At 41.1% G+C, this 16,021-nt stretch overlaps 1 protein-coding gene across 1 annotated transcript in view; it reads left to right on the top strand.

The window, feature by feature from the left end:
• Prcp (prolylcarboxypeptidase) overlaps positions 1-5,395 on the top strand; it is a 52,402-nt gene extending 47,007 nt beyond the window's left edge. Inside the window, 1 exon segment of the mRNA NM_001106281.3 lies at positions 4,353-5,395. Within this exon segment, the coding sequence (NP_001099751.2) occupies positions 4,353-4,569 (217 nt within the window). The 3' untranslated portion in view covers positions 4,570-5,395.
• The last annotated feature ends 10,626 nt before the right edge of the window (positions 5,396-16,021 follow it).

Here is a 16,021-nt window from a genome sequence, read left to right on the forward strand (position 1 = left end):
TTCTTTTCATAGCACAGTAGTTTTCTTGGGAGGATTTGTATTTTCTAAAACCCATAGATTATTTGACCAATGGTGATTCTCAGTTATTTACATAGAGATTCAGAAGGGACCCCCATCCCATGAAGAATTAACATCATTTCTCAGGCAAATTAATTATTGCCAGTGATTAAATGAGGTTGTATGTTTGGGATTTTACTCAGGTATATTCTCTTAGGAAAACAGTATTTTATTTTGTTTTTGGATTTCCCAATGGACGGCATAGCTTTCACATGTGTGAACCAAGAAATTCAAGTCCAGGCACATGCTAAGTCTCTCAGCAAGTGCTTCAGAAGATGTTTTAAATCAGATGCAGTTTTCTCCTTACTTGGTTGCGGGGACTTTTTGTTTTGCAAATAATGGAGGGTTTTCTATCTGAGTTGAGCTTATTAATTGGAATATAATCCATCTTCTGTATGATTTCTGTAAAAATTTATTGTGTAGAGAGAAATTAAGACTTCTATTTGGGGGGGAGGATGGGGAGGGGAACACCTATAAAGAAGGGGAGGGGGAGGGATTAGGGAGATGTTTGCCCGGAAACCAGGAAAGGGAATAACACTCGAAATGTATATAAGAAATACTCAAGTTAATAAAAAAAAAAAAAGACTTCTATTTGGCATGAAAAAAAATACAAACAAAAACCTTCACCCACATGTGAGTACCTTAGGTCTGCATAGCAGTGAAAAGAACTATGAAATAGGTCAGCAAATTCAAGTTTTATGTTCTTACTCCCTGCATATTATAGAAATATATTATTATAAAATATACAATATTATATTAATAAACAGAATAATATATTATAGTATAGAATATATTATATAAAATATAATAGTATATTATAATCAATACAATAAAATAATCCATATTAGTATACTAATTATAGCATATTAATTATATGATACATGCAAAATATGTGATATATATTATACATTATTTTATTATATATTGTGTATATATTATAATATATTTTATATATTATTTATATCTATGTATTTTATATATAGATGTGTTTAACAAAAAAAAGGGTAATGAAGACTCCTAGAGATAGATTACATTGTGCTTTATTAACTTTAAAATTTTTGAATGCTAATGAACAAAAACCAACAGCTTCTGAGAGACATTGGATTATGGAAAAGAAAAAAAAACTACTGAACTAAATCAGCCTGTTTATATTAAAGATGTCCTAACTTCAAAATGGAAGGAAAGGATATGCTATGTTGGGAAAGAATGTATGTTTTGTCTTTGTTTCAACAAGGGAAGAAAAACTGGATTCCTTCAAAATTAATAAAAATCAAATTTGACCGAAGGAGACCTCCTAAAGATCCTAACTACAGAATGCTTCCCAATAAATGTTTGCCTAGCATTTTCCAGTTCTTAGTTCTAGTTCCATGTTACTTGCAGTTTGAGTCTTGCCCTGGTTCACTTTGTCCATGTGTGTCCTGATAGCTGCTCTCTCATGACGACCTCCCTTGGTGACCTGCTCATCACTCCTCCTCCTAGAGCCTCTGTCTCATAGCCACCTCTTCTCTTCCTTCCTAGTGGTCCTCCTCCTATCTCTTTCCCCCTTGGACTCTTGGCTAGGATCCAAAATTCAGCCTTCCTATCTCCTCTTCCCAGTCATTGGCTGATTAGCTCTTTATTGACCAATCAGAAGATGATGGAGAAGAATGTTTACAAAACACTGAGACAGGTGATGCTTTATAAAAATAACAATACCAAAGTCCAGCCTATACTCAACTCTTTGCCTGTATAGAAATCAGCATTTGAATAATACAAAGACAACTGTTACACAGTGCACCGAAGCATTGTTCCTTCAATGACCAATGCCAAGAATGTGTTATTTACTTTGTAGTTGTTGGTTGTAGTTCTCTTGAGCCCTTAAACATTACAGGCTGTTTCCATTGCTCTTGGATACCATCCAGAACACGATCAGAAGATAGCACAACATCAGCACAACTGAGTCATAGAACCTGGCAAAACCAAGCTGTATGGACCTGGAAACTCCATCCCTGCTGGCTAGCTTTCATTGTGCTTGAAGGTGTTGAACAAGCTACTAGAGAAAGAAACAAATCATTACCAGTCATCAATCATACATACCCAGCTATGAAACCTGTGAGCTACAATACTGGTCACTCAAGATATGCCCAATGGTGCACTAGTGGCACAAACATTATGGCAGTTATCAGCCACTTTCTCATTGGATTTAAGACCAGCTCCACAAGGTGAAACCCATACCCAGCATCATTATCAGTGGAGAACATAGTGTAGACATGCCATAGACCCTAGGGAAGAAGAGATTAATGCACCTCTCAACTCTCATTTAAATATTTTCCTTTTAATAAAAAGACTTCATGTTCCTCTATTGGGAAAGACAACACTCATTTTATTGTTTTGTGACAAGGTTTCATGTGGTCCAGGCTGACATTGAACTCATTATGTAGCTAAGGAAGACCCTGAATTACTGACCTTCTTTCCTCCACCTCTCCCATGGTGCATTGCTGGTGTGTGCAACCATGCCCAGCAATGACATTTTAAGGTAGTGTTTTGAAGAAGCTCTTTGAATCTCTCCACCATCTTACCTAACCACTATTTCTAGCAGCCACCAAAAGCCAAAGAGAAAAACACCCATAGTGGTTTTCTGTACACAGGTATTTTTCAGTGACAACCACAATATGAAGGTTTTAAGATTATTTTTAGTACTTCTAGTACTTGGCGGATACATTGTACTTCTCAGTTGTGCAGAATGGAGGTCAGAGAGTATAGCCAAGGGGTGTTTGTACATGCGCGTGTGTGCATGTGTGCGCGCATGCAATGTGCTGGTAGCTTTATTAGGATCATTGTATTGTCCAAATGAATGTTACATGGGAGTTTTAACTGTGGCTTTAAAGCAAATATACATACGTTCTAGGCCACACATTGACAGAGAGGTAGTAACTGGCATAAACCCTTCTGTGAGTCAGTAGGCCAAGAAAGTGATTCTAGCTGTCCCATACATAAGTGGTAATCAGTGAGAAGTTGTAATGACATCTGGATCAGCCACAATGAGGAATGAGGAAGAATGAGACAGAAAAATGTCAAAGATGGCTGAACACACAAGTTACATTTGAAATGATCCCAAGGTGCCATAAAATTGCAAGCATTCACCATAAATGACAGCATTCCTCAAAATCCCTCTATCACAGTCCCCATCAAAACCCAAGATGCCTTTTGTTATTTGTTTGTTTTATTTTGTTTTGGTTTGGTAACAGAATTTTAATAAACTGATGTTAAAATTCCTATAAATATACAAGAGACACAGAATAGCCAGTCTTGAAAAGGAAGAAAAAAATTAAACTTCCTGACTTCAAATGTAGAAAAGCAGCAGTTTCCAGGACATTGTAATTCTGACTTAATATTAGACATGCATGTATCTAACATAATCCCAAATCTAATCAGTGAGAAGAGAACCTCATATATAATGTATTATATATGAAGTTGACCTTTATATATACTAGTCAGTTGGGCTTTTTGTTGTTGTTGGTTTGGTTTGGTTTACTATGGCCGACCCTCATGGAGCTAGTCAACAAGGGAGGGGAGAAGGGGCGCTGCAGAAACAGGAGAGTGGATGGTCAGACACATGAGACAAGAATGGAGACGACTGTTGTGAAGGATGGGAGCGTACAAAGGGATATTGAGAGCTTGGGAAGAAGAGGGGACTGAGAATCAACAAAACCAAATTTTATTGAAAATAATACTCAGTATGCTAATTAAAATTTTTAAATAAAATAATAGAAAAAAATAAAAATTTTATAAGTGTGGCCTTGAATTTCTGGTCCTCTTGCATCAGTTTCTCAGTCCTGAGATTATAGCTGTGCACTACCATGCCTAACGAGGATGAATTATTAAACTTGAAGGCAAAAAGGTACATGAACCAGTTAAAACTAGGTCAGAAGCCAGACAGAGTGGCCTGCACCTGTAGATTCCCACAGGAGGACTGCTATGGATTTGAAGTGAGCATGGCTGCACAGTGAGTTCCAGGCTGGCTCGGGCTAGAATGAGACTCTGTCTCCAAACAAGAAAAAAAAAGTGATCAAAAATTTCAAATAATATATCCAAATAGAATACACACAAAAAGATGATAAATACCAGTTGGGGGTGAGTGTGGAAATCAAGACCACAGTGAAACCTGAAATTCTATTCCTAGGTTTACTCGGAAATTAAGCTGTACGTATGCATGAGACTTTGAAAGTGATAATGTTCAAATGCATAATGCTCATGAGCTCCAAAAGGTGAAAACTAAAAAGGACATCAATTTTTCCTGTTTCCCTCTCTTGCAGCAATGGTGACCTAGACCCGTGGTCAGGAGGTGGAGTCACCAAAGACATCACAGACACCCTGGTGGCTATCAACATCCCTGAGGGGGCCCATCATTTAGATCTTCGAGCCCACAATGCCTTCGATCCTTCCTCTGTGCTGTTATCTCGCTTATTGGAAGTTAAACACATGAAGAAATGGATTGCAGATTTCTATAGCAATTCTACTTGGAAGTCCTGAGCCACTTTTAAAAAATATTTTTTTTTTGTTTTCTTCTTATATGTTCCCTCCACCCACATACCCATCCACTTTTTTTTTTTTTATATGTAACTATGTTCTCTCATTAGTCATTGTGTTTGTTGGGCCAAAGTTGAGACACAAGAGAGCGACATGGGTGGGCACAGACATCCCACCTAGGTGACTCCTCCTGTCTCACGGTCTTTGTGTCATCATGGCAGCTCACAGGCCATCAGAACTGGCGTGGTTCCTCACTGCCTTTCACCAGAGGGAGAACCCTTCTCTCACCAGCGGGGAGGACTCCTTGGCTTTGAGGCTGAAGTCTCTCTGGTCCATTGTAAGCCCCTATTCGTGCCACAAAAGGGAAGGCAGAAGCTTGATTAAAAACGCTGCAGCTGCCCTCTGGTAGGATGTGGGATGCCAGTCCAGGAAACGGGGCAGCTTCCTTTGAGCTCAGAGTGACTCTGAACTGGGCAGCCATAAAGAGCCAGGCAGACCTACCTGTGAGTTGCTCCAGTCTCCCTCCAGCTGTTGGGAGGTCAGTGTGCCTGGGCTGGCTGCTTTTGGAAAGTCCTTTTTCTCTTTCCCACTTGGCAGCTCTCCTTAGTTCTGGGATATTTGCCACCGGTGGTACTGCCAGGAAGGAATCTGGCCTTCTCCTGCTCTCTTTGTTTCCAAGTTCAATTTTTTGCGGTGATCTGGCTAAATTCTGCCAATTTAGGAAAAGTGCTTTTTTTTTTTTTTTTTTTTTTTTTTTTACTTTAAAAACTGGACAAATTCTGTTAATAAAAATCCTTTAAAAATAGACAAATCTTCTATTGAAAAAGTAGAATGTACTTCTGTTTATTTTGTAAGGAAATTTTATGTTCCAGTCATTGTTTCAGGTATTATTAAAGCCTTCAGCGTCAGGAAACCAAGCAGCAGGTGTGTGGGGACTTTCCTGTGTAGCTTCCAGAAGGCCAGCCGATAGTTCGAGCAGGCAGCGTATTTGGCATGAATGAATGGCAGAGTCTTCCCCTTTCCAAGGGCTTGGGACTTTCAATAGCTTACACTGAGACCTTTCTTCTAAGGGACTTTTCTAGATAGGAAATAAGATTGAATCCAAACCTCTAAGGGACACAGACCATCAGTTTCTTCTCAGCAGAAAGACCTCTTCCTCCCAGTATTTTTTATTAAGTTCTTCGTCATGTTCTTACCATGGTTTGGAAACAGATCTTGCTTTTTAGAAACTACCCCTAGACCCCTGACAAGGTTTTATTTTATTATTTCTTCCTTGTTTTTGAGATTATAATATAACTACAACATTTCTATTTTCTCCTTTTCTCCCTTTAAATAGTCCCATATACCCCTCCGTGCTTTGAATGCATGGCCTCCTTTTTTTTTTAAATTGTCACTGCATACATATATGTATATACATATATGTTTTTCTAAATGCAACCTGCACAATCTATAAAGTTACTTTGATGAATGCTCTCAGGGTTGACAGTTCAGTGTTGAATAACGAGTTGATGTGCGCGTCCCCGGGGAAGACTTTCTCTGGCTCTCAGCTTTCCGTAGTTGCCTATAGTTCTTTACATAGGGTGGAGCTTTGTCGACTTCTCCCACCCCTTTGTGTGTGTGTGTGTGTGTGTGTGTGTGTGTGTGTGTGTGTGTGTGTTGATGAATACACTCATGTTTAGGCTTCATAAATATTTAGTGGAGAACATTATTACTTTTATTTTATGATTTTAGGCTGTTTTTCACAAAATCTTTTTAAAATTTTTTTTTAAATTTACTTTACATCACGATTGCTTCCTCCACCCAGTCCTCCCCCAGCCCCTCCTCCACTCCCTCTCCTCTTCTTTTCTGAGAGGGTAGAGAACCCCCCTTCAGACACCCCCTAACCCCCAGCATATCAAGTCTCTTCAGGGGTAGGCATCCTCTCACACTGAAACCTAGTTGGGCGAATGTATTCCACAGACAGGCAACAACTTGAAAGACAGCACCACTCCAGTCGTTGGGGGACTTACATGAAGACCAAGCTGTACATCTGGTACATATGTGGTGGGAGAGGGGCCTACATACAGCTCATGTGTGCTCTTTGGTTGGTGGTTCCATTTCTGAAAGCCCCCAAGGTTCCAGGTTAGTTGACTCTGTTGGTCTTCCTGTGGAGTCCCTATCCCTTTTGGGGCCCTCAATTGTTCCCCCAACTCTTCCATAAGAGTTCCTGAGCTCCATCCAATGTTTGGATGGGTATCTTTCAGTCAGCTGCTGGGTGGAGCCTCTCAGAGGACAATTAAGCTCCTGTCTGCAAGCAATATTATTACTAGTGTCAGGGTTTGGTGCTTGCCCATGGGATGGGTCTCTAGTTGGGCCCGTTGATGGCTGACGATTGCCTTAGTATCTGCTCCATCACTAACTGTACTTTTTCCATAAAAATCTTTTTACTAATTTGGAAGATTTAAGATACTTGGACATTTCATGTTGTGCTAACATTAGGTGAGGTTGCATTTTTCTGAAGTAAACTGCAAAAATGCAAGTGTAATTTGGTTCTGCTTCTGTGCATTTTCTGTGTATTAGCCTTAACATAGATAGTAGCTAACGTAAATATTCTTATGTTTAATTTTAACATGAAAGAGAATCAAAATACGGATTAAGCCCTTTCAAGTCTTTATTCCTGGGCACAGTGGATCCACCTGTAACCCCTAGTACTCAAGAGTTCCAGCTGGAACTCAAATTTTGCTCAAGAATTCAAAACCATTAAGGGCAACCGAGTGAGACCCACAGGTCTGTAGAAACAAACAAAAAATATTTTAAATAACTTCATTATTAATAATGTGGTTACTTTAACACATTAGGTAATGAGAATCATACAGAATTGGAGTGATTTTTTAAAAATTTTTGTTACCTTAACTCTTGAGATTCTATTGGAATAAGTAAATTTAGAGAACTTCCTCCTGGTGTCTACAGAGCAAAAAGATTATAAACCTGGCCTCAGAGCTAGTAAGTGGCAGTTGTGTAATTCTAATGTTGAGCTGTTTTACTTTTTCTTGGTTCCAAACGTAATTTTCCTACAGCAGAGTGGCACTGCTCCTAGGTCTCAATCTCTGGATCGCTCTGTTGCTCCCCTGCTCAGTCAGCCTCTGGGTTGCCCTGTCTCTGCTCACTCCTTACCCTTGTCTCAGTCTCTGGTTTGCCTTCTGCTGTTGTTGGCCTCCATACTGAGGGAGTTTTCAGTCTTCCCAGCTCTGACCAGAGAGGGACTGGCTTCATTTCTACCTTGGTCTCTCTCCTCTCTCCTCTTTTCTCCCTCCCTTCTCCTCCTTCCCTGATTTTCCTCTCTCTGAACAAGAGAAACATCTGAGAATACAAACTTCTTTTGTTTGTGTTGGTGCTTGATAAAATATGCACCCTCTCTGGGTGGCATAAGCGATTTCATTACCTTTTCTAAAAGGAATCTTTTAGTGCTGAAGTTAATGTGATTATCTGAGTGTGAGAGCTGTATTCAAATCAAGGATTAAAGAAAATGCTAGAATAGCCGAATGTATCTGCTTAATCCCTCTCTAATCTGGCTGAACAATGCTCTGGGAAGCTGTCCGTCCTTCTTTCTTCTAGAAAACGCCTGCCTCCAGAGGGAAGGACTATTTGCCCCTTTGATAGCTTTATGCTTCACCTTCTCAGCTGCATGAAAAGACAGGAAAAGCCTAGAGATGCCCAAAGCACCATCAGATACCTGTCTCTTCTGTGCTCTGCTCATGGTACATGGTGGGCTTTTTTTTCCTGGGCTTTCCTGGAAGTTAAGATTGTGGTCACCAGGAGGAATGGCATCTTGGAGAGCACTGTTGTCAGTAGTGGGTGACAGAGCAATTGTAGACTTTTAAATTCTCAATTTTAGTTGGAAGAAAGGCTTACCTACTTGCTGCCCATTAGGGTAGATGAAGAAGAGAGACCTGAGAGGGAACAAGTAATAGAGAGGGAATGTGTCAGGTTGCTCTGTGACGGGGTGTCAGTTCTCCCATTCACAAGCTAGAGATAAAACCTATCACAGGAGTTAATTTTGAGAATTAAAATGGGGGCTGAACACAAGTGTGTGACGGTTAATCTGCTGTGTTCCTGGGTCACATGCATGCTTTTGTCTTCATTTCATTTAAAATTTCAAATTTTTATTCAAGAATATATTTCCTTCCTAGGTGTGTAATTTAATGCAAGAATGCTTTTTTTTTTTTTTTTTGAGTACCTATAAGCTGGACAAAATGCACAGATCTGGGAAACAAACATGAATAACTGAGATTTAATAGGGTCACAGTCTTGTAAGGACATATAAATATGTATCTTAAAGAATGCATATTGCAAGTGAACGGTATACTTCGGGTCATTAACAGCAATAGCTAAGCCTCAGGATACTGCTTATCATTTATCGGGAGTGGAATTGAATGCTTTACTCCAGTTTTCTTATTCAGTCCTCAGCCATGGCTGCTAGTAACTCTTGTCATCCCATTTCAGATGATGATGCTGAAACACAGTCTCTTTCTACTGTCCTGGCTATTAAGTGGTAGGCTAATAGTAGTAGAGTGACAGTCAATGGGATTTGTGACCTCACAGCCTAAACTTGCCGATTGTGCATCCCAAGGTAAGAATTCCTAGAAGAGGTGACCATAGGTGGGTTTTAGGGTAAAGTGGGAAGTGCACTGAGTCCTCAGAAGAAAGTATCCCAGGAAGGAGCAACCAAGTAAAAGTGCCTTGTCAGGGAATTGCTTGTGTGGGAGCAACGTGGAACCGTTTGAGATGGGCTGCTTGGTCATCTGGGGTTAGGGGGTGATGCTTAATAGGCACTGTCAACTTACTGGATTTCCATGGTATCACCATGGAAAAATGACTCCGGGTGTGTTCATGAAGGTTTTCCCAGAAGGTGTTAGCTGAAGAGGCAAAACACGCAAAACATTTTGAATGTGAGTGCCGCCCTCCCATGGGTCCTGGGGCTGCATTAAAAACAAAACTTGAGCTGAGCACAGATGCTTGTCTCTGCTTTCTGTATGTGTAGGCAACGAGACCAACGGCCTCACGCTGCTCTGACTTCCCACCCTGAGAGGCTGTACCTTCAAGCTGAGCCACAGCAAGCCCACCCTCCCTCCTTGTTTCCCTCCCTTCCTCTGTGGCTTTTTTTTTTTTTTTTTTTTTTTTTGGTTCTTTTTTTCGGAGCTGGGGACCGAACCTCTGTGGCTTTTGTAAGGTGTCTTTTCCTAGCAATTAAAAAAGTAACACGCACAGGTTATAATCTGACCTTTGTGGGACAGTAAAGTGTTTGATTAATCATCTGAGTAGTAGCTTATTTTTCAATAAAATATGTGCAGTAAAGTTGGGATGGTTGATGGCACAGAATTGAATAGGCTCTCAATTATAGATTTTAAAGCTTTGTGGATGCGAGCCTCTTAGGATAAGATAGATACATCTTTTCAAAAGTAATTCGTATTGAGTGCTTGTGAATGTCCTCATCAAGGTTATAAATGAAAGAACAAAAGAAAGAACCCCAAATTGGGACTCTCGCTCCAGTCTCGGGATGGCGGCATGCCCCAGGAAGCTCGAGAAGCCATTCATGGTGTAATAACAAGAGGCAGCTTTATTAACGAGATCTCTCGGGCCGACATGCCATGCATCTCACGCAGGAGATAGAGGGCCGACGAACCACAAGCCTCTAAAGGTGGGGGTTTATATAGGGAAAGCCAGGGAATCTCTCGCGGTTACACAGGATTGGCTAATTCAAATGGTGTAGTTACTTTTGGCACGGAGTTACATCAGCAAAGAGTACGTGCTACCTAGCCGCTCAGCAATATGGGGTGGGATGATCCATCACACTCAGCAGGGGGATGACTCACCTCTAGGGAGTGAAGGAAGGGGAGGGGGTGGCTCCAAATGGTCCGGCAAGCCCCATAGTCTCCCTCAGGTACGTCCGGACCTTGTTTATGACTAACTTTTTGAAATTTAACTCTTCATAACCAGTCAACCCAGAAACACTTGTGATTTTAGACACATTAAATGAGAATTATAGGATTATCTTGAGGTGAATTTATAGAAATTATTGAGTTGAAAGAGGGAGAGATGCAATTGGTCATTCCAGGGAATGGGAATAAATCTCTTGCTCAAGCTCTGGGGGCCGCTCACAGCCTGTTTCTTAGTTAGCGGTGCTGGGTGTGTGTCTTAGCTGAAGCCAAACAGGAAATCAGGTTTGCTTAGGAGGTAGAGTTTGGAGATCTTTCCTTGTCGATTTCTTAGCTATATTCTAAGCGGAGGCCTAGAAAGGATGTGGCTGGTTCCCGTTTCTATCAGGCAGACAGTGTGAAGGGCAGGACAGGAAAGAGAGGAGGCAACTGGAACAGTTGGGATTAGCTGGGTACTGAGGAATGGGTTCTGTAGTTGACCAGGAGAGATGAGAACATGGCTGACCTGGCCACGCCTCCAGACCGTGAAATCCAGTTGCTGTCCATACCAAAGACGAGTGCTTTACATTGACTTATTTTGGAGAGGTCTCAAAGTAGCTCAACCAGTTCCTAGGGAGGTGACAGCAGAGGGTGCTTTTTGTTGTTGTTGTTTTGTTTTGTTTTGTTTTGTTTTGTTTTGTTTTTGGTACAAACTGGTCAAACTCCAGGGCGCGGGGGCATGAATTCTGTCTTTTCACCCTTGGTCCTCACTGTCCATTGGAGACTCTCCATGGGGCTCATACCATAGCTGTGCCAAGAGCGGGGAAACTGAAGCTGTTCTGTTTTCCAGATGTGGCTTTTCTCAGAGGGCCCTGACAGGGGCCTTCGCATTCTCTCAGGAGCCTGAGAAACTGGTTTGCTCCCCTCTGCTCCCACCCTTCCCTGCTGGTTACGGCCATTATTAATAACACACAGGAGGGTTCCCATCAGCATGGGGCCGGTGTGGGTAATTAAGCAGGGGTTTAGGACTAACCAGTAAATTACTCCTTGAGGCCTTGGCGGGGGTGGGGGGTGGGGGGTGGGGTGGGGGGTTGTAGAGGTGGGGGTGGGGTGGTAGTGGGGGTGGGGGTGTATGTAGGGGGAGGATGCAACAGGTTACCAGTGTCACTCAGGCCGGCTCACTTTATTGCTCCCCCTTCCTGTTGTCTGTTACATTGATATTCATCTGTCTGCTTTGCATTCAGGTCATTGTTCTCATGGCTGCTTCTTCTTCTTCTTCTTCTTCTTCTTCTTCTTCTTCTTCTTCTTCTTCTTCTTCTTCTTCTTCTTCTTCTTCTTCTTCTTCTTCTTCTTCTCCTTCTCCTTCTCCTCCTCCTCCTCTTCTCTTCTCTTCTCCTTCTCCTTCTCCTTCTCCTTCTCCTCCTCCTCTTCTCTTCTCCTTCTCCTTCTCCTTCTCCTTCTCCTTCTCCTTCTCCTCCTCCTCCTCCTTCTCTTCTCCTTCTCCTTCTCCTTCTCCTTCTCCTTCTCCTTCTTCTTCTTCTTCCTCTTCCTCTTCCCCTTCCTCGTCCTCCTTCCCTTCCTCGTCCTCCTCCTCTTCCTCCTTATCCTCCTCCACTGTCCCTTCTTCTTCTTCCTCATTCTCTTCCTCATTCTCCTCCTCCTTCCTTCCCCTCCCCTCTTCCTCTATTAAAGTCTAAGAGGTCAACAATACCCCTTATGAGGAACCTGCTTGTCAGGTCAATGGGATGACTCTGGTGACATGGGGACAGGAATCTCTTTTAATATATGTTTCCTTGCAATCACTAATGTTCCCAGGCATGCTAACCATGCCTTCCATGGTACTCACCAACACATTTCACAGCTGTCACACACTACTAGCACACCTGTACATATAACCTAGCATAATATGGAAGAAAAAGGCGGAGACCACTCCCTCCTCACCCTCCAGCTATTCCAAATGAGAGTAGCACACATCACTTTCCCAACTCGGATGGTGGTCTCTCTTGTACATCTGAATAAATGGTTCCCTTTACCCAATGCATTCTTTGTCTTCTTCACACATTCTTTCTCATCCTCCATATCTTTCCTTAGATATTACAGACTCTGGGCAGCCTCTTATTCTAAGCAGTGCACACAGCCATATATTTTGTTCCAAAGAAGCTATGGCCAGATATTTGGTTAAATATTTACTTGTGGTCTGTAGCCAGTTGTTGGACTGGTCAAGGACTTTGAAACAGTATGACTGAAAAAGTGTTAAAAAAGACATCTGGGGAGGGGATGCATAGCTAGGTATCTCATAGTGAATGGATTTGAAGACACTTGTTTAATGTTTACTGAAAGTTGATATTAGCAGGAAGAACTTCACTAATCAAATACATAGATGACCTATTTTGTGCTTAGATAGTAGTCAAATTCTTTCCCCAGATTTCTCTGTCATTGTCCAATGGGCCCATAAACAAAATGATCATTGTGGCCAAGGTAGAGTTTTCAAATGGGCTCAACAGCATGGACTTTTGTTCACCAAGGATGACCTGGCTATAGCTGCTGTTAATGTCAGAGAGGAATACTGAGCCTCCTACAAGGCACCATTCCTAAAGGTGACCAGCCAATGACCTGGTGGCATAGACTCCTTTCATCATGGGAAGCACAATGCTTTATCTTGAATGGAATAGATACTTATTCTGGTTATAAAGGTACTTTTTCAATACATAATGCTCTGTCAAAATTACCAGCCATGGAGGTACACACTGCCTTAACCACCATCATGGTTTGGAAAAATATGGACCCCATATGCTTATAGGGAGAGGCAATATTAGGAGGTGTGATCTTGTTGGAGTAAGTGGGTCTTTGTTGGAGGAGGTGTGTCATTAAGGGGTAGGCTTTGAGGTCTCAGAAGCTCAAGGCAGTTCTCTGCCTACTGCCTGTGGATCCAGATGTAAAACCCTCAGCTCCTTCTCCAGCACCATACTGTCTGTATACAACCATACTTTTCTTCCATGAGAATAATGGCCTGAACCTCTGAAACTATAAGCCAGCCCCAATTAAATGTTTTCCTTTATAAGTGTTGCAGTGGTCATAGTGTCTCTTCTCAGCAATAAAACCCAAACTAAGATGTGGTATTCTATGCAACATTGTTTTTGACTAAGGAATTGACATCATAGCCAAAAAACTGTGGGAGTTGTCTCACGCTCATGAAACCCACTGATCTTACCATATTCCTCACAGTTTTGAAACAACTGGCTTGATAGAACAGTTAACTTGTAAACAGTTATAGTGTCAAGTGGATGCCAGTAATCTGGAGGGTGGGGAAGGTTCTCCAGAGGGCAGTGTATTTTTTGAATTGGAATCCAATATACTGTACTGTTCCCCCCATAGTCAGAATTTGTGGGTCTAGAAATCAAAGGGAGGAAATAGGGATGAAGAGGTGAAAATAATTACCAACTAGCTAAACTTTTGTTTCTTGTTGCCGTAACCTTATATTCTCTTGTGTACAGAGGCAGGAGTGCTTCTACTAGGAAGCATAACAAAGATTCCACTGGATGGAAAACCAAGGGTGCTGTGGATACTTTGGGCTCCTGGTGCTCTCATGTCAATAATAAAGGAGTTACATTGTTAATGGGAGTGGCTGATTGAGACTTTAAGGAGGAAATTGATTTGCTTTTCCACTAGCCAAAATAAGGAAGAGTAATTCAGGACATCTTTTACTATATCTTTTGGTGTTATCAGGTCTGATGATTAACCAATAGGTCAATAGGAAACCACAACAGCCCAATCTAGGCAACATGATCTAGACTCTTGACAAGTGAAGGTTTGAGTCTACCCTCGGAAAACCAAAATGGAGTGCTTGATGGGGGTGGAAGAAATATTAAATGAGTAGTAGAAGAAAGCCATAGAGTATTCGATAAGGCTGTGTGACTTGCAATAGGATGAAAAGTGTAATTGCTGTAAGTGGTTCTGTCCTGATGATTTGAAGGGTCCACACAGATGGTTCAGTAGTTAAAAATGTTTGTGAATATATACAGGCAGGCACATTGAGGTGATGTGTGTGTGTGTGTGTGTGTGTGTGTGTGTGTGTGTGTGTGTTTAACATAACTCCAGCCAGTTCTGAGGCTGAAGCAGCTTTACTTCTTCTCTGTCTGCTTTTATATCAATTCAGGTACATTCAAAGAATATAGTCAGTTCTCAGATCAAAGACAAAGTGATCAGGGAAAGTAAAGAATAAAGAGGTCACACCAGGTAGCAATCAAACAAAGCAATAAGGTCCCCAGAGTTGCTGGATCTGGGGGCTTAACAGGATTATCAAGACAAAAGGGAAGTCACACATTCCCTGGCTGTGTTTACCTTGATCCTTGCATTACCCCAAATGTGAATATTCTTATCTGAGCCTACTTCCTTGAGCCCAGTGACAGGTACTTGACAAAATGTCTATGAGCAGCACCAAAAGCTCTCCACATTTCCCCCTTTTTTATTTCATAAACAAGACTGCATCTGTCTTAGGTTGTTCTGACAAAAATGCCTTCCTTACCCGTCATGGAATATGCATTTTCAAAAGTAATGCTATTTTGTCTTAGGTTGGTAAGGCACTGTACAGAAACTTAACAGTTGTGGACTAACAGTCTGTTAAATTAAAAGCTCGGTTCAGGATCTATTTTTAGTTTCAAGCCATGTATTCTGGCTGCCAACATATTGATGTTGTTAAAGGCAAGTTTTATCACAATGGGCAGGAATAGAAGTATTCCCAGGACAAGAAGGGTTAGCATGATCAAACTATATATGCCATTATTGAAGTATGACCAAGATGGAAATACTGACTTTAAGCCATGGATGATTTTATCAGCAATATCTGCATCATCAAAGTTCAGTGGAGCAGCATTCTTCAAATTCATAATCTCGGTATGCAAAGTTAAAACATCCAGAGAGGTGTTAGAATTATGCCAAATACCCTGCACATGTCTCTGAACTTTTTTCCAATCATAGTGACTATCGTTGTAAATTCTAGAAGTAACACAAATCCATTGGTATATAGCATGACACTTGAGATGGCTTCTTATTTTTAAACTCTGTACCTCCTCTCCAATAATTTGAATTGTATCATAAAGAGCATCAATCTGTTGTTCCAAATGCCTATCTAACTCCTCTTGAATATTCGGAGCATTAGTAACATTTTTTTGCTAAATGATTAACAAAAATAGCTGTCTTAACTTCTTATGTCAAAGCAATTGCAGAAGCAGTGGTGCTAGCTATTAAGGTATTAATTAAAGCTGCTATATCAGCAATAATCAAGTCCACTACCCTCTTACTTCTGCTTAAAGCCTGACTCACTTCTTCTAGTATCTGCAAGCCTATTTCAGAAAACCAGGGTCCTGTAATACTCACAGGTAATAAAACAAAAGCTAGTTGATAGATCACCATAACAGACATGTCAGATTTCATTACATTAACACAATTGTGTAGTGTACAATCAACACAACTTACATTAAAAACCATAGAAACAAAAGTAATTTTAACATGACTAATTAATAAAAGATTAGGAGCCTTAACACATGAGCTAACATTTGTTC

This window comes from Rattus norvegicus, chromosome 1 (assembly GCF_036323735.1).
Source record: "Rattus norvegicus strain BN/NHsdMcwi chromosome 1, GRCr8, whole genome shotgun sequence".
Lineage (NCBI taxonomy): Eukaryota > Metazoa > Chordata > Mammalia > Rodentia > Muridae > Rattus > Rattus norvegicus.